Raw genomic sequence first — 27058 nt, forward strand, 5'->3', positions numbered from 1 at the left:
TGAACAATTCTATTGTAAATAATACCATTTAAATGACCAGTGCAGAGCTTCAAAGGGAAATGAGGGGGGAAACTAAAAATCAAGATGTTGGTTGTAAATTATTCCATTTTACAATGGATGCCTCAATATTTAAACATATGGTATTACTGGTATTTTAAAATAATCTTAATAATTTCATAAATTCAAATTTTCTTAGTTATATTTTAAAACATCTCATGTATTTGTGAATTAGAAGTTCAACGTTAGGAAGAGAATAACTTAACACTACTTTAGCTGTCAATGATTAAGATGACATGTAAAAACCAAGAAAAACAATACTTAAAAAAAAAACCAGACTTGCAAATTTTCAAAATGAAACTTTATTTTCCATCTGTATATTCCAACTTTGTCACCCTAAAATGGAAAGCGTGTGTTTGTATAGGAGTATGAGTCACATACATCTATACTACCCACACCCAAAAACAGAGAAAACACAAAAATGTTATAAAACAAGGTTTATTCTGTAATAGTTTGTCATAATGAATTGCATTTCTTTGATAAAAATAAACTTTATAAACATTTTAATAATCAGAGATTAGATACAAAAACTAAACATCTGTTAAGTTGTTTTAATATGAGCAAAGATTGGCAACTGAGAAGGGGTTCATTTGGGCTGGTCATCTACTGGCAGTTAAAACTCAAACTCAGGGCAATTTTTATGCTACATTAGAAAAGGGGATAGGGAAACAGTATGATTCAAATTTCTTGAATCAAACAGCATTCTTACACTTTAATTAGAAATAAATACTAGTTACAATGAATTGGCAATTATACATTTTTATACACTATATGAATGGCAACGCAATACTTTAAAATTAAGCACTTTAATGAGAAATGTACAACACTTTAAAAATAAGTTTTGACAATGGCACTGGCAGTTAGATGCAAAAAAAAATTGCTTTAAGAAAAAAAAATGGCAGGTATAACATTAATATACTTTGTTTTTCAATAAATATTTTGACCACATCATTAAAATATTGAAGTAAACTTTAAACATTTCAAACAAAAATTATAAAATATATGTAAACCAGAAAGCCTCAAAGTTCTTATTTAAATGCTACGGTCTTCACAAGTTTTTTAAGTTACTATAGTATTTAAGACGATAGTCTTTACAGATTTGTAAAGCATTCACATCTGTTGCTTAAATTGCTGGGAAAGGCTGGAGAAGGCCTCCTGGTCTACCAAGACACACACGTTTCCTCTTTAACTCTTTCTCTATCTTTGAATTCATGCTAACATTATGTTTAACTGACCATCTGGTATGAACCTTTTTACTTAATGTCTCAGAAAGTAGCAAAAGAAAAAAAAATATATATCCTAAACTTTAGTATATACAAAGAAACCTAAGTTAAGAGAAGTCATGCTGGCTATAAGGAGAGCAGGAAAGGCTCAGAGGTGGAAAAAAGGAGGTGATCCACCGATAATTAGCTTTTCTATGAATACGAGTAATGTTTCCTTTTTCTGAATTTGAAGATAAAATGTTAACTAATTTAGTAATATATTGCACAAATAAATTTGAAAAACACATAGTATTCAAGAAACACTGATTATATTTGGGATGTGAAAGATGAAGATTGTGTTGAGGCAAAATCTTTACTAGAGATCTACTTATAAACTGGAATTGGTTCTAACAATTTATATTGGTGTAAGGCAAATTATAAGTTAGCTTAAATCAGTTTTAAACTATGTTGAAAAATATTTACTTCTCCAGGATTGTTGCTTTTATTACAGTAAGAGTTGTTGTTGATATATTATTTATAAATACAATTTCCAGTTCATAGAAATTCAAGTGATTTTCCTTAACTGAGTGGTTATTAGCCACGTTTTTATTTCAATTCACCTGAGAAATGGGATCATGTCTACGGAAGTAATAACGGGGGACAATAATTATAAAGGTTCTTGCCTTTGAAAATAACTATGTTGGTAAATGGAAAGTTAGGCACTGAATTCTGTACAAGAATTAAGTGTAAAATATTGTGTAACTGTTCTGTTAGTTTTTAGTGCAAAATTGTTTATTGCCCTTGCTAGTGATAAATATAACTTCAATTTTTAAATTTCTGGGAATACATGAAGAGAGAGAGAAAATCAATCTAAAGAATTATTGTTACTCATATTAAGACAAAATAATTATGAAGAACTCTATTAGAACTGAGAATGACTCTCCCCCTCCTTATCTTCATCTGCCTTTACTTAGAATAATTATCTTACTAATGGACAGGAACCAGAGAGAGCATTTTTGGTACAGAATTTCAGCAGAGCCAGGCTGGTGTGGTTCAGTGGTTTAACACTGACCCATGAAGTAAGTCACTGGTACGAGTCCAGTCAGGGCACATGCCTGGGTTGCGGACTGGAACCCCAGTATGGGGTGTGCAGAAGGCAGCCAATTGATGTTTCTCTCTCATCGATGCTTCTATCTCTCTATCCCTTAACCTTACTCTCTCTCTCTAAAAATCAATAAAAACATATTTAAAAAAAAAGAATTTCAGTAGAACAAAATGAACTGGAATCAGGTCATTGAAACACTGTTACTAAAGTCTATCGAGAGGGCCATGGTAAATGGTTTAGAAATATTGTTACTAAAATGATGTTTTATAATCTGTACTATTTTATACTGTGGTAAAGCAATTTTTGGTGTTAATATTCACTGTCTACAGTAAAAAGTGTCAACTTGAGTTAGCCACTTTCTGTAGTAGATGTGACATATATGAAGAAAAATCCAAATACCTTATCCTGCATACTTAAGGACTTTTTCATTATTAGCAAATTTAAAAATTACTAAATTTCAACAGCACCGATTCTATTAATGTAGCTATCCAGGTTCAATTATAATTAACATAGAAATAGAACAGATGACGTTTTGCCCTAATAAAATTTAGAAGTTAAAATATTTATCTCTTAAAAAAAATTCCAAAAAACGCTTTGTAGTCATAGAAATAGCTGAAAGTAACAAATCAAAATCATAAACCTATGTGTGTGTATAAATGTATATACATATATATATGAAATTATCAGAAAATGAAAACAAGATCACTATGAAATAAGATGTTGGAAAGTTGCTTCTGTCATTCTAAAAAGATATATATAATGAATAAGTTTACTTTTATTACCATCCCTTATACCTTCTAAATAATATAGTCAAACTATACAAATGATATGAAAAAATGTCTCATACAAGCAGATTTGTTCAAATACTTAAAATGCCTTAGTCAATGCACATTTGGAACTGTAATATAAAACCTTTAGGCATGGATTAATGGCACATAATAGGTATTATACAGCCTTCTCAAAAGGGTATAATGTGCAAGATTTAATTTTATATAAATTTTGAGATCCATGAAGGTATTTTGTCTCTGTAGTTTTGTTACATCATTTTTAATTGGGTGTACATACACATTTAAGTCATACAAAGCTTGAATGGATTTTCTTTCCTAAATGATCTACCTTTATTTATAATGATGTAATATTCAAAATATTTGCACTAGAATACACTCCATTCGTACTACAAGATTTCCAGAATGCACTACATTTAACAAGCAAACAAAAAGATTCTCTTATTGCAAGTGTGTCAAAATGGGTGTTAATCCATAACACATTCTATGGCTATGTCCTCTCATTGGATAGTTCCTACTCAACAAAGATAGCTAGTGGTTAATATTTAAACAATGGTTGCAATGCACTCTGGGAAAGAATAATTCAGTAAATGCTAAAGTTTTTGGAAAGTAAAAAAAAATTCAAAGATATTATAATAGGAATTGGAGTGCTTTTAAATGAAATTACATCACAAAATGGCCTTTTCTACATCTTATAAATCCTTGCTTTACTCTCTGCCTATGTAACCAAAAGGAATATTCTAGGCATCTAGGGTCTTTTCTAATTTATATTCAACTTTGTCATGCTTCCACAACAAAAATTAAAAACAAAAATTAAGATAAAATTAAAAATCCAAATATTATCCTACTGGATTGCATGTGTCAAGAGAGGAGTATGTGAGATTGAGCAAAATTTTTAGCTACATCAGCAGTTGATTACAGACTGAAAAAGAAAATGGAGTTGCCAATTATTACATTTTGGCACAAAAAGAGAATAAAAGATTTCTCCTACAAGTTTCAGATAGAAGCTATGGATTTTCTTGTATAAAAATTTCAAAAATCTTAGAAACACATCACAAAAATTATGCTTTTAGGACTTCAAATCATATTTATGGTTGGGCATGATCCTAATAGCAATTATTTAATGAAAATTAAAAAACAAACAAAAATGCTTTGAAATAAACAATTAGCATACCTCCCCTCCCCTCCCCGAAAACAAAAATAAGTCCATATGGCTTTGATATCCCTTGTAAAGAATTAAGTAGAACAGTATTGCCACACTTTAAAATAATTTCACACTAACAGGTATTTCTATTTTTTCCGCTGCTTTTGATTGTGTGTCTTTGCAGTACTTATTAGGGAACCCAGACATGTACGAATTCCAGCAAGGTGGAGTAGAGACCCAGCTGCCTCTTTGAGCTCCTCATCAATTTCCTGACATGACATTTTTCGCATCTTTTTGCCTGGCTGCCCCTTTGCAGAGTTACCTGCACAAGGCTGTGATACATAGCCGCTGTCTCCAAGAGGATCATCTTCGTAATCAACATCTGTATCTTCTTCACTGTGAAATCCTTCACTGCCATCACTTCCCACATGACTACTCTTTGGGATAAATTCAAATACTTCATCCACAGAAGACAGAGAAGACACGCTAGACCTGGATGCGCAACGCTGTGCTGCCATGCTATTTGCACTGTAATTGTGGTCTTCTTTTGGGTCAATGCTGGTGGCTAGAGAATCACTCTCTTGTAATCGCATAGCACTGCGATGATTAAATGCACTGCCATAACTCCTTTTTTTCTGCATTGCTGTTTTAAGAGAAAGAGGCTTTTCACCTGTGGAAAATAAAACTTTCAATAGGTCAAATGCATTTGATTACAAAAACAAGCCATTTAAAACAACTATATAATTCCTGAATAGTAAGGGCTGTAAAGTTGGAATGTTTTGTAGGTTCTTTAAAAAAACAAAAACACACACACATGTCTGCTGACACGGCTCAGTGGTTGAGCATTGACCTATGAACTAGGAGGTCACAGTTCGATTCCCAGTCAGGGCACATGCCCAGGTTGTAGGCTTGATCCCCAGTGTGGGGGCGTGCAAGAGGCAGCCAATCAATGATTCTCTCTCATCACTGATGTTTCTCTCTCTCCTTTCCTCTCTAAAATTCAATAAAAATATATTTTAAAAAAACCAGACCAACCATATCATTCTGTGGGTATTAATCTGAAACATTTTAACACCACTTAATGATATGTCTTGACCTTTCCAGGGAAAATGGAATTATTTTGAACTGCTTGCACAGAATGCCTCAATATGTATGTCACCACTACATTAACTACCATTACAATGGTTTGCTAACCATCTCCTGGTTGGTATTTGTAGGTCGTTCCCAATTATTCATTACTACAAATAACATTGCAATGAAAATTCTTCTAGATGCCTTTTCTCACACATATGCAAATATTTTTTTAGGAGAAATACCAAGATATGGAATTATTAAGTAAAAGGATATGCACATTTAAAGTTGCAATTGTTATTTCCAAATTGCCCTCCAAAATGGCTGGACCAATTTTTATCCTACAGTCTATGATAATACACTGTTCCCATACTTAACACTTAACACTATAAATCATTTGAATTTTTCATAATTACATAGGCAAAAAAAGCATCTCAATATTGTTTCATATTGCATTTCCTTGATTTCTAGAGAAGTTGCATATCTTTTCAATTGAGTGTTGTCAATGTGTATTTCTTCTCGAGACCCATCTATTAATATATTTTGCTGGCTTTTTTGTTGAACTGTTTTCTTCTATTCTATTGATTTCAGAGAGGCAGGTAGAGGGAGAGAGAGACAGAAACATCAACGATGAGAGAGAATCATTGATTGGCTGCCTCCTGCATGACCCCCACTGGGGATCAAGCCCACAACCCGGGCACATGCCCTTGACCGGAATCAAACCCAGGACCCTTCAGTCCCCAGGCCAATGCTCTATCTACTGCAGTGGTTCTCAACCTTCTGGCCCTTTAAATACAGTTCCTCATGTTGTGACCCAACCATAAAACTGTTTTCGTTGCTACTTCTTAACTGCAATATTGCTACTGTAATATGAATTGTAATGTAAATATCTGATATGCAGGATGGTCTTAGGCGACTCCTATGAAAGGGTCGTTCGACCGCCAAAGGGGTCGTGACCCACAGGTTGAGAACCGCTGATCTACTGAGTCAAACCAGCTAGGGCTGTTTTCTTATTTCCTATTTGTAGAACCCTTTTAAATACATATACTCAATATGAATCCTTTCTTTTACATAGAATAAAAAAATGTCCTCCCAGTGTTTTGCTTGTGTTGCTTTTCTTAAAGACTTGTTTTGTTGTCAGAACTCTAAATATTTGATGTCTAATATAATTTGCTCATTTTTTTCTTTCACGCATTTTGTACTTTTATCTTTTTTTTTTAGTTTATTTTTTATTGGTGACTAGAGGACCGATGCACGAAATTTGTGCACTCGGGGTGGGGGGTGGGGGTGGTCTCTCAGCCCAGCCTGCGCCCTCTCCCAGTCCGGAAGCCCACAGGGGATGTCCGACTGATGGCTTTGACCCACTCCCCTAAGCCGTCAGCCAGACATCCTTAGTGCTGCTGCGGAGGCAGGAGAGGCTCCTACCACCACCACTGCACTCACCAACCGTAAGCCCCTGAGCGGTGCTCCACCTGTGGGAGCACACTGACCAGGTGTGTCTGCTTCCTAGTGGTCAGTGACCATCATAGCGACCAGTCTTTCCGCCATTTGGTCGATTTGCATATTACCCTTTTATTATATAGGAGAGTATTACAGATGTCCCCTATTTTCCTCGCACTTCCCCACTCCACCAGCTCCTGCCCCAACCCAGGTCTTCACCACACTATTGTCTGTGTCCATGGGCTATGCATATAAGTTTTTTGTTTAATTTCTTCTCATCATCCTCACTCTTCTCCCCTCTGAGATCTGTCAGTCTGTTCCATGCATCTATGCCTCTGGACCTGTTTTGTTCGTCATTTTATTTTGTTCAATAGTGTCCACATATAAGTGAGATCCTGTGATATCTGTCTTTCTCTGACTGGTTTATTTCACTTAGCATAATGGTCTCTAGGTCCATCATGCTGTTGCAAAGGGTAAGAGATCCTTTTTTATAGCTGCATAGTATTCCACTGTGTAGATGTACCACAGCTTTTTTATCCACTTATGTACTGATGGGTACTTGGGCTATTTCCAGATCTTAGCTATTGTGATAATGCTGCTATGAACACAGGGGTGAATACATTTTTTCTGATTGGTGTTTCAGAATTCTTAGGCTATATTCCCAGAAATGGAACTGCTGGGCCAAACAACAGTTCCATTTTTAATTTTTTGGGAAAACTACACACTGTTTTCAGTAGTGGCTGCACCAGTCTACATTCCCACAAGCAGGGTACTATGATTCCCTCTTCTCCACATCCTCACCAGCACTTGTTGTTTGTTGATTTATTAATGGTAGCCACATTTAAAGAAGGCTTTTCCTATTCCAAGGTTATAATTATACTTTCCTATATTTTCTTATGTATAGCTTTCATTTTTACTTTTAAATCTTCAAGCTTAATTTCTAAATACACTATTTCTTCATTTCTTGGTCAATGTAACATGATCTATCATAGCATTAATCTCAATCTTCCAATTGCTCACTAAGGAAATGGAAATATAGTAAAACAAAAATTAAATTATTAGAATAAAAATACAACTTAGCTGGAAAGCATAATTTGCTGTAACATTTAAATACCTTGCATTCTAAATTATAATGAAAAAGGCACTCACAAAAATGTATTTTAAAAAGAAAAGCATGATTACTTACATTCTAGAATTCCTTGTTCTATAGAAGTATTTAAGAGCATCATTGCAGTAGCAGCATCAATATCAGATTCTGGAAAAGGAAAACTAACAATTTTAATGTTTTCTATTATAGGCATTTGCATGCACCAAAAGGTAACCAACATTAAGATTTTGGTGTATATTCTAATTTATAAAAAGACTAGTGATGGGAGGAGACTTGACTTGGGGTAGTGAACACACAATACAATTATGTAGATGATGAATTATAGATTTGTGCACCTGAAACCTATGTCATTTTATTAATCAATGTCATCCCAATAAATTCAATAAAATTTTTTTAAAAAGAAAAAAATTTAAACAAAATGAGGTACATATTTTGCCATCTGCTTTTGTTCACTTAAAATTATGAACAGTTTTGTGATTAGTATTTTATATAGGAGGATTGACAGGTATAGAAATAATAAAAGTTTTATTCTTTAATTATTTACAATGAAAACAAAACCCTGAACTCCAGTTCAATAAGGTTTGTCCTTAAACAGACTAAATTACGTAGGAATGTACATTAAGGCATTATTACGTTTTAACATTTAAAAAAATCCTTATTTATGCATATCTGCAGTTATAAAGTAATGAATTAATCACATGCTAACGGAAATAAAAATAAATGTAATTGGGCAGTCTGGATCATATGAATCTACAAATGCTAAAGGAATAATTATTGCTGGCACAAAAAATATTACTACTTATGTCTTTAGTCATAATTATATATAAGCCTATATGTACGATAGGTTTATATAATACTCAAGAGGTCAAACATAATTATGAATATTCCATAAGAAAAATGGGCTGGTAAAACCAGCAGGTTCTATTCCAGATAAGGTCTGGAATAAGATTTTGTTCTCATATCTATTTTTCTACTGAAAGGTCCTCTCCATCTTAGTGATCTATTAATCTGAATAACTGTAACTCAATAAAAGTGAAATGGTATAACCTAAAATATCAAGGAAAAGTTAGAAAATATTTAAACTTTTTAGATTATAAAGGATACGTTTAAAATAAGACTCAGACATGAAACCTCCCATTTCTATCTCAAAGCTAGAAAATTTTTATTATCCCAGTTTTCCATTTTACTTGCAATATCTAATTATAAAGTTATTTTAAATAAAGTCATAAAGATACTGACTTGTTCTTCCCCCAACTTTACTGTAAATTCTGTAAAGGCAGGCAATGTTTGTTACTGTCTGTAAGTAAATCAGAAGATGGTTGCTATGAGGGAGTACACATAATATTAGAGTTCTTTCCCTTAAATAAAATGTGACCTCATGAAACAAAGTCTCTACGTGAACATCTTTCCAATTAGACTGTCAGCTTCTTCAGGGTAGGAACATTATCTTACCTTTTGTCTTCCATAATACCTGGGAACAATAGTAGGTCCTTAATAAATGTGGAAAGAGTAAGTATATTATATCTTTGCCCTCCTTTCCTTAGATTAAACTGAGTACCACTAAATTACTAACTAACATTGAGCACTTTCAATCATCTTGGCATACTTTAAGTATTATTAACTCATCTAATTTTCACAACTTTATGATATGTGTATTATTTGTATTTCCATCTTAAAGATGGGAAAACAGACACAGAGGAATCTCTAGGAATGAGAGGTAGGATTTGAACCTCAGTGGTCTACCTCCAGAACTCAGGCCCTTAATTTTTACTCCACCATCAACCCTTAATAGGAAATTCTGCAGAAAATTACAGAATATGCTGGAAATTCTTGATTCTGTTATTCATTCAATAAACTAAGTGTCCTGTTATAAGCCTGACATCATTTCATACAGCAGAAAACAAAACAGGAAAATCCCTAACCTCTCAAAACACAAAGAAATAATTAAAGTATAGTAAGCCAGAGAGTCATAAGCACTAGGGAGAAAAATTAAGAGAAAAGTGGTTACAATTTTTAATACAGAGGTTAGGGAAGAGGAGAGGGTAACAGTTGAGCAAAGACTTTAGGAAGGTCAGAGAAGAAGAAGCCATGTGCATATCCGAAGGAAAAGCATTTAGGCAGAAGAGCAGCTAGTGAAAAAAAAAACACGAATCAATAATTCCCACATGTCATAGCCAAGAAGATAGCAAAACAAAGACCTCTCCTATTCCTTTTAGAAAGAGACTTGACTACGACTTTGATAGAGTTCAGTATTCTAACGTGTCTTTGAAGTGAAAAAGGTGCAGCCGCTAGACCATATTGTATCTCTGTGTGAGTTGGAAAAAAGGCAACTCTGTCTCCAGGTGAATGCTTCCCTGTATCAAGGCACACAGCTTGAAGACTGGAAGGTGGGCTGGATTTCAGACCCCACTCTTTCCTCAGCCCGGTGTCCTTATGCAGGACACAACTTGCATGGCATTATGCAAATGTACAAACAGATTTTCCTGTTCCATGAAATAACTTTTCTTTTAATAGAAAAAGGTCTTCCTTATTTCCAATTTTTATATATATATATATATATGTATATGTATATGTATATGTATATGTATATGTATATGTATATGTATATATGATGTGCTGGGGCAGGAGCAAATCTAATACTGAAATTCATTATGAGGAAATAATTTCAGAAAATTTATCATCTTATAAAACTTATAATCTTATAAATGTAACATATAAAACCTTATTAAAATTTAGTGTATCTCTAACTTCCATTACAATTCAGGGAGTCATATTTCTGAACACTATATCTAAAACTAAAGAAAACTGATAATAGGCTTATCTTGGCAATTATAAATAAGCTGCATGAACACCATTTCTTTTCTTAGTTTTCGAATATTTAAAGTGATAACAAAGTGAGGTACTATTTTTGTAACAGTAGAATAATAGATGTATTCCTTAAATAGATTTATTTCTTGTAGAAAATTTATTATACCTAATTAATTTGAACTCTCCCCATAAAATTAACTTTATAGAACCAAAAACTTCTTTGCAAGAAGATTTTATCTACATTTGATTTGTTTGGTTTAGAACATTTATAAGTATGCTTCCCACAATGCCTTGCTAATTAATGCTAACTCTGAATAAATGTTTAACTTCACCATTAAAATATTCATTAGAAATAGAAACCATAACACTTGGTAATCAACACCTGATTATTAATGATTTGTCCAAGATACAATTTGAACTTCTTAGAACAAAAACTCCCTGTACAGCTTTACAACAATTTTTTTTTAAACCTCACCTGAGGATATGCTTTTATTGATTTTTAGAGAGAAGAGAGAGAGGAAGAGAAAAACATCGATGCGAGAGAGAAACATGTGAGAGAAATATCAATTGGTTGCCTCTCCTATCTGCCCTGACTGGGAATTGAATCCCCAACCTAGGTATGCTCCCTGACCAGGGATCAAAACCCACCACCTTTTTGGTGTATGGGACAATACTCCAACTAACTGAGCCATCTGGCCAAGGCTACAACAATTTTTATTTATAGTACCCAATCTGTCTTGGTATTAAAATTAAATTGAAGACTTATTTATCGTCACAATGAAAAACACCTCATATTTTTGTTATGAAATGTGGGATTTATGAAACTGGTGCAGAAGTGACAGTCGGACACTGTGAGGTTCGGAAAAGAGCCTTTAATGCAGTGCTGCTGGTTCAGGGGACTCTAAGATCCAGATCCTGAACAGCCTGGACAATGAGATTTTCTCTCTCTATATTGAAGGGGTTAAAAAGAGCAAAAACAGGGCAGAGAAAGATTTATTGTGCTTAGCAGATATCTTGTAGAAAGCTTGCAGCATTGAGCACAGCATAGCTCAGATACCCAGGAGACACCTGGCATGGGAGGAACTAAGGATGGACCAGACCCATCTCCCACATTCTTTCACAAATGGAGTTAATTATAGGCTAGCAAGAGAGTACAGTAGAAAGCAGGTTACTGGGACTAATTCAGATTGCTAGCCCCCTGAAAATGTCTCATTTTCCCTATAATTTTTTCACTGATAAGTATTTAACACTATTTTAAACACATACTATTAGCTATATTACCTAACATACCCAGGTCATGAAGAAAAATATTTTTGTTTTTATATATCTTTTGTATATATTTTCTGACACTATACTTAGATTAAGCAAATAATTCACTTCCAGCTGAAAGTCATTTGTCATTAGAACCATGAAAGTGATCCAAATAGTAATTTTAAAAAACAAAAGTTCAAAGTCATATTATTTCCCTTTTTAGCCTTCCTAGTTCTGATTGGAGTTCAAAACATATTACTGATTCAATGACTGGTTCAAATAAATTTGTCAATAGTGTGAACTCCCACGTTTCCTTATCCTTATTGCTGGGAAATTAATAATAGTTGAGAAAAAATTTAAAAGGCATAAGTTTTAGCCCTGTGAAAGTGAGGATTATAAGATAACAAGTTTCTATTATCTGATTCTCAGTCCATTTGCTTAATGAATAATATGAGAAGCATAGAGGCAGAATTTAAATGGACATAAGCACAACAATAAGTATAAGAAGATTTACTGCCTTCATCAAAACTAACATACACATTTACAGAGCATCCAAATGGAGAAGCTGTCTCTTGTGATTCTTTAAAGATTCTTTAGGAGAGCAATTTCAATAAATTACAACACTTCAAGCTGCCTGGACCATGGATTTACTTTCATTTCAATAAAGATACAAATTATGCTAATTTGCAATCTTAAATTGAATTGAGATTTGCACTTAGCCTCTAACATTACCATTAACTATCTAAATTTTATATCTGTTGTAGTAAACTAGTGCTTATGTATAAATACTAAAATCTACTACTAGTAATCAGAATGTAAGTTCCATTTTTGTCTGCATTGTTTTTCACTGATGACTTTACTACAAATGCACAGCACACCAAACTTTGACAAAAAAGGTTTTGTTTTACTATCTCAGTATGAGATTCCTGTGCCACCTGCTACTGTTATACAATACTGTAACATAGATGCTAATATATATAATTAGTCATTTTAAGGCAGTGGTCGGCAAACTCATTAGTCAACAGAGCCAAATATCAACAGTACAATGATTGAAATTTCTTTTGAGAGCCAAATTTTTTAAACTTAAACTATATAGGTAGGTACCTTGTTATTAACTTAATTAGGGTACTCCTAAGGCTTAGGAAGAGCCACACTCAAGGGGCTAAAGAGCTGGATGTGGCTTGCGAGCCTCAGTTTGCTGACCAAGGTTTTAAAGTGAACAGGAGAGACAACTATACTTTTTATTTTATTTACTAGAGGCCTGGCGCATGAAATTCATGCATAGGGAGTGTGGGGGTCCCTCAGCCCAGCCTGCACCCTCTCGCAATCCGGGACCGCTGGCTCCTAACTGCTAGCCTGCCTGATAGCCCCTAACCACTCGCCTGCCTGCCTGATCACCCCTAACTGCCTCTACCTCGGCCCCACTCTTTCTCTCCTAAGAGGCCTTTGCTGAGTTACCTCTAAGCTTAATTTGCCATTCTCTTCCTTTCCCGCCAGTGTGCTCCGCATAATTCTAGCCAACCTTCTTCAATTAAACTGCATGTTTTCTGAGATCAGGACCTGGGTCTCTCTCATCTCTGTATATCCCAAAGTGCCCACTACAGTGTCTAGCACTGCGTAAGAACTCAATAATTACTTGTAGAATAAATAACTGTTTATTCATTTAGTATTGTATTTTTCAAACTTTTCCCCGGAAATATAATATCTAGAGAGAATAAAAAGCAAATCTCCTCAGAATTCTATGAAAATGCCCTAAAGCAACCTTATTTAAATATACATTTTCTTAAGTTTTGGTGAAGTCTTTCGTTTTTCTCTTAGACTTCATATTCTATTCCAGGCTAGATCTGCATTTTTATTTATTTATTTATTTTACCTCAGAATACCAACACCTTCCCCACCAAGTTACTTCTTATTAGGGGAATAGGTCTAAGACTTATGAGTACAGGTATGAAGGGAAATAAAGTGTTAGAAGCACTGGGGAGATGATGCATAATATATATAAATCATTAAATGAAAGGGAAGTACCTACACAAATTATAAAAACCGGGATTAAAACTAGCAGGAGAAACTTGTGAAAGTGTCTGCTCCCCAAAGGGAATTTAGAAGCAGAATTTAGATAATATGAGATAAAAACAAGACAAGATTCTAAATAAACCCCAGAATTCAGAAAGAAAATGTTCTCAAAATGTGTATATGAACTGAGCTTGAAAGAGTGTCAGAAATTAATGAGATATACAAAGATAAAGGAAGTTTCAACAATACATAAATGTAAAGAGAAACCACATATACCCATTAGGTAATAGAAAAATGGATACTTACCTTATGTTAAACCAGAACATATCTGAAGTGGACTCCATATACACTAAACTTCTTTGCAAAGTTCTCTTAAACATTTTCACATTCTCTCCTTCCCTTGTTTTTATAGACCAACATTATAATGCTTCCTATGCTCAGCTTAGTGAAATTCCAAAGAGACAGTGTGTCTCTGATATACAGAAATGCTTTTGGTCTATGAATTTCTATTTTTAAAAATCATAGAAATTTATCTAGGCTCCAAAGCAACAATGCTAGAAACTTTATATTAACACATTACTAATCTCTAATATCAATTATGAGTAGGGGGAAAACCCACTGAAATTCAGAACTTTTAATATACTTTCAAAAAGAAGTTTATAAAATTTTATAAATTAACTTATTGTCTTCTTAAAGTTCTTTTAACTTAAATAAACTATAAAAATCATTTTGAACTTTATTTAACTCAGGGGTTGGCAAACTTCTGTAAAGGGTCAAGTAGTAAATATTTTAGGCTTTGTGGGCCAAGAGGCAAAACCAAGGATAAAATACAGAGGTCTCTGTTGTAACTACTTGACTCTGCTGTTGCAGCAAATTACTTAAGTTCTATATTTTTATTTTTTCAACTACTTACAAGTGTAAAACCATCCCTAATTTATAGGCTACGCAAAAACAGGTGGCAGGCCAGATATGTTCCATAGGTCATAGATTGCCAACCTCCTATTCTAGTCTAAGACGTACTTTGAGAATTATCTTCAAGGAAAAATACACGTTAAAGGAAATGAAAATGGGATATAAAACAGTGTATATGTAGTATGAGCGCAGTATTTGAAGAAAAGATATGTCTATGTGTGTCTGTGCATACACACAAACATACCTACTCATGAAAAAAAAAACCATAAAAAGGACCAAAGCAATTGTATCAAAATGTTTACAGTAGAATAAAGGGTTAGGTTTTTAGTTTCTCCTTTATAAATATTTTTATTTTTCAAATTTTCTACAATAAACCTATAAATGCTTTATAATTAGGAAAAAAATTTCAATCCTAATTTTTTACCTAAAATTCTATAATTTAAAATACTGATCTTATACATACCTTTGAGGGTTTGCACCTGATTCTGCTTGAGTACAGAGCTTAAGTAGTGAGGTGATAAAGAGCCACTGAAAAAGAGATAAGACAAAAGTGATTATAAGAATCTTTATTTTGCTTGTTACAGAACTCAGTTACAAACACAACTAATTTCTAAAAAAAAAAAAACCCCAAACTATTTTTACCTTGTTTTCTTTGTTTAATACTACTCAGTTTAGGAAGAGAATGCCAAAGCAGAAAGAGCGTAAGATTAAGATTAAATCACAACTTTTTGGATGTTCTTAGGCAAAATAATTAATCTCTTAGTTTCTTCATCTGTAAAATAGGAATAATTAAACCTCCCATATAGAGATGCTCTGCCAATTAAGTAAGAACAATGCATTTAAAATACCTGAAACAATAAAAACAAAAAATAAAATAAAATACTTGGAACAATAGCAATACATAATAGTTACTACTTGGTGTTGTATTGGATGCTTAAGTTTGACATTATATCACTACTAGGGGCCTGGTGCACGAAATTCGTGCACTGGGTGTGTGTGTGTGTGGGGGGGGGGGAGTGTCCCTCAGTCCAGCCTGCCCCCTCTCACATATTGGGAGCCCTCAGGCATTGACCCCCATCACCCTCCAATCACAGGATCGGCCCCTTGCCCAGGCCTGACGCCTCTGACAGAGGTGTCAGGCCTGGGCAGGGGACCCTCATTTCCCCCCATCACTGGTTCTGCCCCCAGCCCAGGCCTGATGCCTCTGGCCCAGGCATCAGGCCTGGGCAGGGGACCCCCAAACCCCTCCGATTGCTGGCTCTGTCCCTTGCCCAGGCCTGATGCCTCGGCCAGAGGCGTAGACCCCCATCACCCTCCGATCGCCTGATCGGCCCCTTGCCCAGGCCAGACGCCTCCGCCAGAGGTGTCAGGCTTGGACAGGGGACCCCCATCTCCCCCCGATCACTGGCTCTGACCCCCATCCAGGCCTGAGGCCTCTGGCCCAGGAATCGTGCCTGGGCAGGGGACCCCCATCTCCCTCTGATCGCTTGCTCCACCCCCCGCCCAAGCCTGACGCCTCTGACCCAGGCTTCAGGCCTGGGCAAGGGGACCATCATATCCCCCCAATCCCCGGCTCTGCCCCCGGCCCAGGCCTGATGCCTCGGCCAGAGGAGTTGACCCTCATCACCCTCCGATCACCAATCACCGGATCGGCCCCTTGACCAGGCCTGAGGCCTCCGGCAGAGGTGTCAGGCCTGGGCAGGAGACCCCCAGCTCCCTGCGGTTGCAGGCTCCGCCCCTGCCCAGGCCTAACGCCTCTGGCCTAGGCATCCGGCCCGGGCAGCGGGGACTCGCAGCTGCAGCGGCCCCGCGATCGTGGGCTTCGCTTTAGGCCCAGGCAAGGGACCCCTAGCTCCTGGGACTGCCAGCTTCGACCGTGCCCAGCTCCCATCGCTGGCTCCACCCCTACTTCCTGCTATCACTGGCCAGGGCGGAAAAGGCACCTGATTCTCCGATCATGGCTGGGGGGCAGGGCAAAGGCGGCCCAAGGGCCGCCTTTGCCCTGCCCCCCAGCTCTTAGCTCCCCCCTGGGTTTCCGATCACTGTCAGTGGCAGGGGGCTTCTTCCTGCTTTCCCTTTCGCCTCCCTGCACTGTGCCTATATATGCAAACTAACCACCACCTTGTTGGCAGTTAACTGCCATCTCAGTTGGCAGTTAATTTGCATATAGCCCTGATTAGCCAATGAAAAGGGTATCGTCGTACTCCAATTACCATTTTTCTCTTTTATTAGTGTTGATAGGTATTACCACAAAAATTGAAGAGTTTATAAAAACAAACATTTAAGGAGCACTGAATGGTAATGATGCAAAACAGATTAAGTTCCTGATTTTATTAGTAAATATCATTATCACATTGAATTTTCTATATCCATGAAAAGAGACCAGCAATTTCTTCTTAACTCCAAAGATTAAAACATTTTTGGGACAAACTACTTCTGTTTTTTGGAGTTTGTGACAGTGTAAGAAATGTATTTTTCTAACTAAATTAAAAGTCTATTTTCTACTCACAGTTTTATATATACTGTATCTCATTCTCTTCCTCAGAATTACCAATTATGATATGAAAGGGCCACACAAAGGCAGGTCAGCTGGAACTATCATTTTGCCAAATAATGTAAAAGAGAAAATGTTTCTAAAAATAGTTAGGTGCCCTAGTCAGTTTGGCTCAGTGGATAGAGCATCAGCCCACAGACTAAAGGGTCCCCAGTTCAATTCCAGTCAAGGGCATATACCTCAGTTGCAGGCTTGATCCCCAGCCCTGGCTGGGACCTATGTGGGATGCAACCAATCAATGTGTCTCTCTTACATCAATATTTCTTTCTCTCTCTCTCCCCCACCCTTCCACTCTCTCTCTCTCTCTCTCTGGGAAAAAAAAAAAAAAATCAATCAATGGAAAAATACCCTCAGGTGAGGATTAACAGAAAAAATAAATTAAAAAGTAAACAAAAATGCTTAGTAATGTTTCAAGGTCAAAGATTATAACCTTTATGTTGTCATTATTTTATCTACCTATTTTAAGCCATAGATCATTTTATTTACCTTTAAACATGATAAAGTTGAAAATGCAACATACCAAAGACACAATGAAGTGTGTTTTTGTTGGTATACAAAAAATTGCACCAATTCTCCCATTTAATCTTTTTTTCTTTAAATCCTCACCTAAGGATATTTTTCCCATTGATTTTCAGAGACTGGAAGGGAGGGAGAGGAGGGGAAGAGAGAGAGTAACATCAATATGAGACACACATTGACTGGTTGCTTCCTGCACCCAACGCATCCAGGCCAGGGAAGAATCTGCAACCGAGGTACGTGCCTTTGACAGGGAATCGAACCCTCTATCCTTCAGTGCGTGAGCCGATGCTATAAACACTTAAGTACACCAGCCAGGGCTCCCATTTAACCTTTAATTTAAAAAATAGCATAGCTAAATAAAACACATAAGTGACCTTCACTGAACTTATCAGTTTCTAAATTTAGAATGTTGGTGCTTTAACCAGAACATAAGCACCAACATTAACTAATAAAGATATCAACTCCTAAACAATGAAGATATATTCTGATAACTTCTTTTCTAGATTTCATTTGTAAGAATAAATCACTCAGTTTTTGTTACAATGATCCTTTTACTTACTAATATGGTAAACAAGCTTAAAATCTCTAAGAGTATCCTAGATAATAAAAGGCTAATATGCAAATTGACTTAACAGCAGAACGACTGGTCACTATGATGTGCACTGACCACCAGAGGGCAGATGCACAACACAGGAGCTGCCCCCTGGTGGTCAGTGCGCTCCCACAGGGGACTGCTGCTCAGCCAGAAGCCCTGAGCCAGGCTCACAGCTGGTGAGCACAGCAGTTGGCAGGAGCCTCTCCCACCTTTTTGGGAGTGCTAAGGATGTCCAACTGCCGGCTTAGGCCCACTCCCTAAGCCATCAGTCGGACATCCCCCCAGGGATCCCAGGCTGCGGGACCCCCGAGTGCACAAATTTCGTGCACCAGGCCTCTAGTATGTACATAAATTTCAGCATTAGCCTTATTGTTTTTTTACTGTATTTTAGCTACCTGTAAAAGTTATCTAATAATATTTTAAGAAACTAGTATATGAAGTGGTGATAATTGTTGCAGCTGGGAATTCTTTTAACTTTCTCCCTACTTTTTTGTATGTTTGAAAATTTCCACTTATTACTTTAATTAAAAAGGTTTAAAATTTTTCCAAAAATCACATTAACCATTACAGATAACTCTTAAAAATATCTTGACAAAATCTGGCATTTTTAACTCAAATGAATGTACATTAATAGAATTCAAAAAGATTCTAAAGGCTTCTCTAGAAAAAGGAAACCAAATCAGATTTAAGGAAGTCATATCATTTTCAGATACAATTTAAAATGGGAAAGCTATAAGGCCAATAGGAGTCACTGAGTTTGAAAGCAAAAGGCAAGGAAATACTTTACAACTGTATTTACCCGTAAAATCAAAACAAAATGTTACAATGACAATCATCTTACTTAAACATTTTAAAATATACCTTTAATTTCCCACATCATTAGGTCAGCATTAATATTGCAGACAATTCAAATGATTTAGTCTTTTGTAACTAAAATCATATAACTGTCTTTAGAGTTTAGTTATAATATTAATTGAGTACTGACTACATTTCCCAGAATTTATGTTACTTATCCAATATCCTGTTTCCTAATAACACAAGTTAGACTATAAGTAAAACTGCCTTACGCTAATGTCTTATCCATAAATAATTGAATAATTGTCAATAAAAAACGCCAAACCCCTACAACTTTGTTGAATTTCTCCATCTCATACAGGGAAATCTTATAAAGCACCATTGATATATATATATATATGAAAGATCCTGTACCTTTCTGGAGATGTTAATGCTGAAGGGAAAGGTTGCTTCTTCAGAGCTTGCATAAGGTTGGGTTTATATTCTGGATCAACACACCATAAGGAACCTTTCCCATTAACCTAGAATAAAATACACAAGAATTAATAACCTGAAACTTTGTGAAAATAATATAACCCCTAGTTATATGGTGACCAGCATGGACGGCTGTACAAAATGGCCCTCCACACTTTCCGATATCAATAAATGTTAGCCATTACTAGTATTATTGTTACTGAAAACTCAAAAAGAAAAGGAAACTTTCTATACAGCATCATAGGGAATACTTTAGGGAATATGATACTAAGTGAGGCATCAAAGAATAATTCCTATTTTTTAATGGCATTAACAGCAAACAATTTAATGAAGATAATGGCAAATTCCTCAAAGAGAAGTAAGTTGGTGACACAGGTATGGAAAAGACTCTTGTAAAAAATTATAAAAGCTCTGGTTGGGGGTTCAGTTTTTTGTTGCATCATCCTATACAGCAAAAGATCTTGAGTTTGATTCTTGGTCAGGGCACATACCTGGGTTGAAGGTTTGATCCCTGGTCAGGGCGCGCACAGGAGGCAACAGGTAATGTTTCTCTTTCACATCTATGTCTTTCTGTCTGTCTCTCTCCATCCCCCTTCCTTTCTTGCAATATATCCTCTGGTTAGGATTAAGTATACACACGTGCGTGCGCAACACACACACACACACACACACACACACACACACACACACGAAAGAAGCATTAATTCCTTCTCTTAAGATGGTTAAGTTTCAACAGTTGAGGGACTTCTGGATAATATGGCTGGCAATGGGTACACAAGCTCAGAGGCCATGAAAATAAATATTCAATGTTAATGGAATCTAAAAATAATGGAATTTGTAGGATTCTGGAAACTAGAGAATCCTATCTAATAAAAGAGAAACATGGTAATTGGCGTACGACCGCTACCCTTCCCATTGGCTAATCAGCAATATATGCAAATTAACTGTCGGCCAAGATGGCGGCCGTCAGCCAGGCAGCTTGAAACTAACATGAGGCTTGCTTGCTTCAGTGACCGAGGACTCCAACGTTCCCCGCCTGCTGCTGCAGGCCTCTGAGCCTGCAGTTTCAGACATTGTAACAAATATAGACGCTAAACAAAACCCCAGAAACCAGCTTTCAGCCTGCTGGGATCTCAGAGCTGGAGTTGATACAGAGTTTCGATTATAGAATCGAAACAAACCAGATACCTGCTTTCAGGAGCAGAGGCCTAAGAGCTGGAGCCTCAGAGCTAAAGCTGGCCCAGAATAAAAAAAAAAAAGAAAAAAAGTAGCAGTTGGGAGCTTCAGTCCCAGCCTGAAAACAGCCCTCAGCCCCTCACCCAGACTGGCCAGGCACCCCAGTGGGAACCCCCACCCTGAAGGGTGTGTGACAAGCTGCAAACAGCCATCATCCCCTCATCCAGGCTGGCCAGGCACCCCAGTGGGGACCCCCACCCTGATCCAGGACACCCTTCAGGGCAAACCAGCCAGCCCCACCCATGCACCAGGCCTCTATCCTATATAGTAAAAGAGTAATATGCCTCCTAGCACTGGGATCAGTGGAGCTGAGAGGCCTCCCGGCACCGGGATCAGTGTGACAGGGGGCAGCGCCCAAACCCCCTGATCGCCCTGCGGCTCTGTGTGTGACAGAGGGCGGGGCCACAACCTCCCTATGGCCCTGCTCTGTTCATGACAGGTGAAGGCGCCCCAACCCCCTGATCGGCCCTGCTCTGTGCCTGATAGGGGGGAGCTCCCCAAACCCCTGATCACCCTGCGGCTCTGTGTGTGACAGGGTGCGGCATCCCAACCCCCTCACCCCACGGGCCCTGCTCTGTGTGTGACGGGGTAGAGCTATAACCTCCCCATCGGCCCTGCCCTGAGTGTGAGAGTGGCGGCACCCCAACCCCCTGATCGGCCCTGCTCTGTGGGTGATAGAGGGCAGCGCCCCAACCCCCTGATCTGCCCTGCTGTGTGTATGACAGGGGGTGGTGCACCAACTCCCCTATCGGCCCTACTCTGTGAGTGACAGGGGGGAGCTCCCCAACCCCCTGATGGGCCCTGCTCTGTGCGTGACAGGGGGGAGCTCCCCAACCCCCTGATGGGCCCTGCTCTGTGCGTGACAAGGGGGAGTTCCCCAACCCCCTGATGGGCCCTGCTCTGTGCGCCACAACCTCCCCATCGACCCTGCCTTGAGTGTGACAGGGGGCGGTGCCCCAACCCCCCAATCGGCCCTACCCTGAGCGTGACTAAGGGTGGCATCGCAACCTCCCAATCCGCCCTGCTCTGTGCATGACAGGGGGCGGCGCCCCAACTCCCCAATCGGCCCTGCTCTGAGCCTGACCAGGGGCTGCACCTAGGGATTGGGCCTGCCCTCTGCCACCCGGGAGCAGGCCTAAGCCAGCAGGTCGTTATCTCCCAAGGGGTCCCAGACTGTGAGAGGGCACAGGCCGGGCTGAGGGACCCCTCCCTCCCCCCCCGAGTGCACAAATTTTTGTGCACCGGGCCTCTAGTCTATTAATAAAAGCACCTACTAAATTACAAATGGAAGGTGCCTGAAACAAAGGCTTACTTGATTTATAGTTCCCATAATAAGAAGGAACAGCTTATGAAGAAGGTAAGTGAACAAGATACCTGAAGAACCTCATAATATTATCTAACATGCAGGAAAAAGGCCAGGCTATGAGGTAACTCCTTTGAATAGGTTTGAAGATGCTGCATATTTTACCTCCCTCCTTCTTAAATTACACTACATATTTGTAGATTAGGAATCAAAACAGTCCTGCTATAATTAAACCTGCTTTATGTGGTTCCCCAAAATTATTTGACACAGAACCTCTTTATCCCAGGTAATATTTAAGAAGTTAGTGTTCTGTGGGATGCTGATGAGAAAAACTGATGTAATTAGCGAACTCTAATAGAATATACTTTCCAAATATTAATGGGGAAAAAACTATAAATTTTGACTATACCATGAAGAAAAATTAATTCCCTTTTAAAGATCCCAATTTTGGACTCCAACACAAAATGAAAATAAAAATTAACAATCTCACAACAAAGTTCGCTGACCACTTGGAAATTTATAACCATTCTTGGATTAAAAAGCTATCCAAACTAAAATTACAGATTATCTAGTATCTAAAGCAGGGGTCCTCAAACTTTTTAAACAGGGGCTAGTTCACTGTCCCTCAGACTGTTGGAGGGCCAGACTATAGTTTAAAAAAAAACTATGAACAAATTCCTATGCACACTGCACATATCTTATTTTGAAGTAAAAAAACAAAACGGGAACAAATACAATATTTGTATTTGCATGTGGCCTGCGGGCCGTAGTTTGAGGACCCCTGATCTAAAGGGTATATGAAACATTGTTGTATCGAAACTAAGCAGATGTGGCCCTAGCTGAACTTAAAGGCAAATTTATATCCTCAAACATTTTCATTCTTTTTTTTTTTTAAAATATATTTTATTGATTTCTTACAGAGAGGAAGGGAGAGGGATAGAGAGCCAGAAACATCCATGAGAGAGAAACATGGATCAGCTGCCTTCTGCACGCCCCCCACTGGGGATGTGCCCACAACCAAGGTACATGCCCTTGACCGGAATCGAACCCGGGACCCCTTGGTCTGCAGGCCGACGCTCTATCCACTGAGCTAAACCAGTTCTGGCAACATTTTCATTCTTAAACAAGAACTGCAATATCTGAAACAAGCTTTTGTCACATCTACAGGGGAAAAATAAAAAAAGAAAATTACATAATATTTTATAATGTAAATATATTATATAAAATCATATAAAAAGAAAACTGATAAATATATAAACTAAAAATTGGGAAAAGAATAGAATTAATAAATTCAAGAGAGTTTTTAAAAAACCATCAGTATCCCATACACACTAGTGAGCTAGTCAAATGAAATAACTGAAGGGCCCTGGTCAGATATCTCTGTTGAAACGTCGTCCTGATGTATATCAAGATTGAGGGTTCCGTCCCAGGTAGGGGCACATGCAGGAATCAAACAATGCATAAATGAATGGGCTGGGCAACAAATCAATGTCTGTCTCTCTCATTCCCTAATCAATGAATAAAAATTTTTTAAAAAAGGAAATACTGAAGGACTTTAGGAACTGTCATATCACTCATTAACTCTTCCTATTAATTTTCCTATTTCCTTAGCTGAACATCCCTACCTACACATCCTGAACAGAAGCCCGACTACAAGCATATTTCTACACATGTACCACATTCACAAACAGAACTCCATAGCCATGCAAAGAGCAAGTCCAATGGCAATCTCATCCCACTTCCCCAGAGCTAAAGACTATTCATACAGTGATTAAGAAGGCAAGCCTTAGAATCAGGCTGCTTACTTTAGAAACTGGTTCTATCACTTAACAGCTGTGTAACCTTTAGAAAAATGTATATGTTCTCTGTGTATTAGTGTGCTCAAAATATCTCTATAGAAATTGTACCTACTTCAAGAATTACTTTATTATAAGTTAATTCACATAAAGTGTTTAGAATACTGCCATTCAACCACTCAACAAATGTTGGCTACTAGATATTTTTCTCCACAAATGTAAAAATCATTTACAAGTATAACCTTGTCCTCTCTCCTACCATATGATTTTCAAAACTTCCTCAGAACCTCAGAACTAACTCAGAAGATTAGTGAAATTCAAACTATTAATTTGTTAACCCTTTCTTTAATTTGATTTACTTAACAATTACTTAGACAACAATAAAATTTACATGTTTTCTGTTCCCCTGCTCCCTGTTATTTATATAAAATCTTATCCTATCTAATAATAGAGAAACATGGTAATTAACCGTAACTTCACTACCCTTCCCATTGGCTAATCAGCGAGATATGCAAATTAACTGCCAACCAAGATGGCGGCCGGCAGCCAGGCAGCTGAAGCGAACAGGAGGCTTGCTTGCTCCAGTGATGGAGGAAGCCAAGGTTCCCCGCCTGCTGCTGCTGGGCCCTGAGCTGCAGTCTAAGAAACAATGTTGAAATTATAGAAGCTAAACCATCCCCAGAAACCTGCTTTCAGCCAGCTGGGATCTCAGAGCTGGAGTTGCAACAGTGTTACAATTATAGAACCCAAACAAACCCAGATACCTGCTTTCAGCAGCCGAGGTCTCAGAGCTGGAGCCGAGCCTCAGAGCTAAAGCCGGCTCTCAGCTCCAGTGACAGCCATAGAAGGTAAATAAATCCCAGAATAAAGAAAAAAAGGAGAGGTTGGGAGCTTCAGTCACCCGCCAGCCTGAAAATGGCCCTCAGCCCCTCACCTAGACTGGCCAGGCACCCCAGTGGGGACCCCCCCACCCTGAAGGGTGTGTGACCAGCTGCAAACAGCCATCATCCCTTCATCCAGGCTGGCCAGGCACCCAAGCGGGACCCCCACCCTGATCTGGGACACCCTTCAGAGCAAACCAGCTGGCCCCCCACCCATGCACCAGGCCTCTATCCTATATAGTAAAAGGGTAACATGCAAACTGACTCTAACAGCAGAAAGACTGGGAATGACTGGTCACTATGACATACACTGAACACCAGGGGGCAGACGCTCAATGCAGGAGCTGTCCTGCTCAGCCACAAGCCAGGCTGATGGCTGCCAGTACAGAGGTGGTGGTGGGAGCCTCTCCTGCCTCCTCAGCAGCGCTAAGGATGTCCGACTGCAGCTTAGGCCTGCTCCCCGCTGGCAAGTGGACATCCCCCGAGGGCTGCCGGGCTGCCAGATTGCCATCTTAGGCCCAATCCCCCCAGGGAGCAGGCCTCAGCCAGCAGATGGTCATCCCCTGAGGGGTTCCAGACTGCAAGAGGGCACAGGCCGGGCTGAGGGATTCCCCCCTAACCGCCAAGTGCACAAATTTTTGTGCACCGGGCCTCTAGTATAATATAAGCTATTATAATTGCTGAAGATTTGATGTGATGAATTCTAGAGTACTTCCATTTCCCTAAATCTTTTGCAAGGTAATATTAATCTATTACTGAGGCTCTTTTATCTTTGAATATCGTGTCATAATTATTATGGCAGAGTGGCACAATGAAAGAACACTTCTACAGGTTTAAAAACTGAGGTCCTGCCCTAGCTGGTTTGGCTCAGTGGAGAGAGCATTGGCCTGCAGACTGAAGGGTCCAAAGTTCAATTCCAGTTAAGGGCACATACCTCATTGCAGGCTCCTCCCTGGCCCGAGGGCTTGTGCAGGAGGCAACCAATCAATGTGTTTCTCTCCCATCGATATTTCTCTGTCTCTCTCCCACTCTCTAAAAATCAATGGAAAAATATCTTCCAGTGAGGATTAAAAACACACAAAAAACTGAGGTCCTAGAAAACAAAACAAAAAAACACTGAGGCCTTGGCCAGTTTGGCTCAGTGGATGGAGCGTCACCCTGTGGGCTGAGGGGTCCCGGGTTTGATTCCGGTCAAGGGTGTGTGCCTTGGTTGCTGGCGCATCCCCAGTGGGGGGTGTGCAGGAGGCAGCTGATCAATGTTTCTGACTCTCTATCCCTCTCCCTTCCTCTCTGTAAAAAAATCAATAAAATATATTTTAAAAAAACACACACAAAAAACACTGAGGTCCTAAACAGTGCTTCTTGATTGGCTATGTGATAATCAACAAATCATATCTCTAAGAGTCAGTCCTCTCATGCATAATTTACCTGTAAAATAAAAAACCAGGCCATCACTAAGTTGTGATGAGATTCAAAGAAGGTAATTCATATGTAAGTGACAGAGATAAAAAATAAGTTAATACTAGGAGGATATTCTAAAATTGCATATGTAAAGTGAGAGATTATATGGTTTAATAACAGTATATTCTTATTCCTTTACTTCTAAGAGATGAGGTAGTTTTAAAAAACAGTAAGAACAAAAGTCAATTAATTCCAGCCCGGTTGGTGTGGCTCAGTGGTTGAGCATTGACCCATGAACTAGGAGGTCATGGTTCAATTCTTGGTCAAGTCACATGCCTGTGTTTCGGGCTTGATCCCCAGTAGGGGGGCATGCAAGAGGCAGCCAGTCAATGATTCTCTCTCATCACTGATGCTTCTATCTCTATCTTCCCCTCCTTTCCTCCCTGAAATCAATTTTTTAAAAACTCAATTAATTTGGAATAAGAAACAAAGTCAGGTGGTAAAGAACAAGGGGTAAACTAAATTTAAAAAGGAAAAAAGCCCTTGTCTGAGGAAAGGTATGGTAATTGATGTAAGGCAGTGTTTAGCATCCTAGCAACTTAAATACA

General features: G+C 38.3%; 1 protein-coding gene across 3 annotated transcripts in view; it reads right to left on the minus strand.

The window, feature by feature from the left end:
* Nucleotides 1-479: 479 nt before the first annotated feature.
* The window catches only part of FOXN2 (forkhead box N2), a 62046-nt gene continuing 35467 nt past the window's right edge, over nt 480-27058 (minus strand). For 2 of the 3 annotated variants that reach the window (XM_059659893.1, XM_059659894.1), the window contains exons 3-6: nt 19774-19880; nt 15360-15424; nt 7991-8059; nt 480-4963 (exon numbers count right to left, since the gene is read on the minus strand). In XM_059659893.1, the coding sequence (XP_059515876.1) occupies nt 4440-4963; nt 7991-8059; nt 15360-15424; nt 19774-19880 (765 nt within the window). In that variant the 3' untranslated portion in view covers nt 480-4439. Of the gene's footprint in view, nt 4964-7990; nt 8074-15359; nt 15425-19773; nt 19881-27058 lie in introns of all 3 variants that reach the window. The other variant, XM_059659895.1, reaches the window with a different exon arrangement.

Source organism: Myotis daubentonii, chromosome 12 (genome assembly GCF_963259705.1).
Source record: "Myotis daubentonii chromosome 12, mMyoDau2.1, whole genome shotgun sequence".
Lineage (NCBI taxonomy): Eukaryota > Metazoa > Chordata > Mammalia > Chiroptera > Vespertilionidae > Myotis > Myotis daubentonii.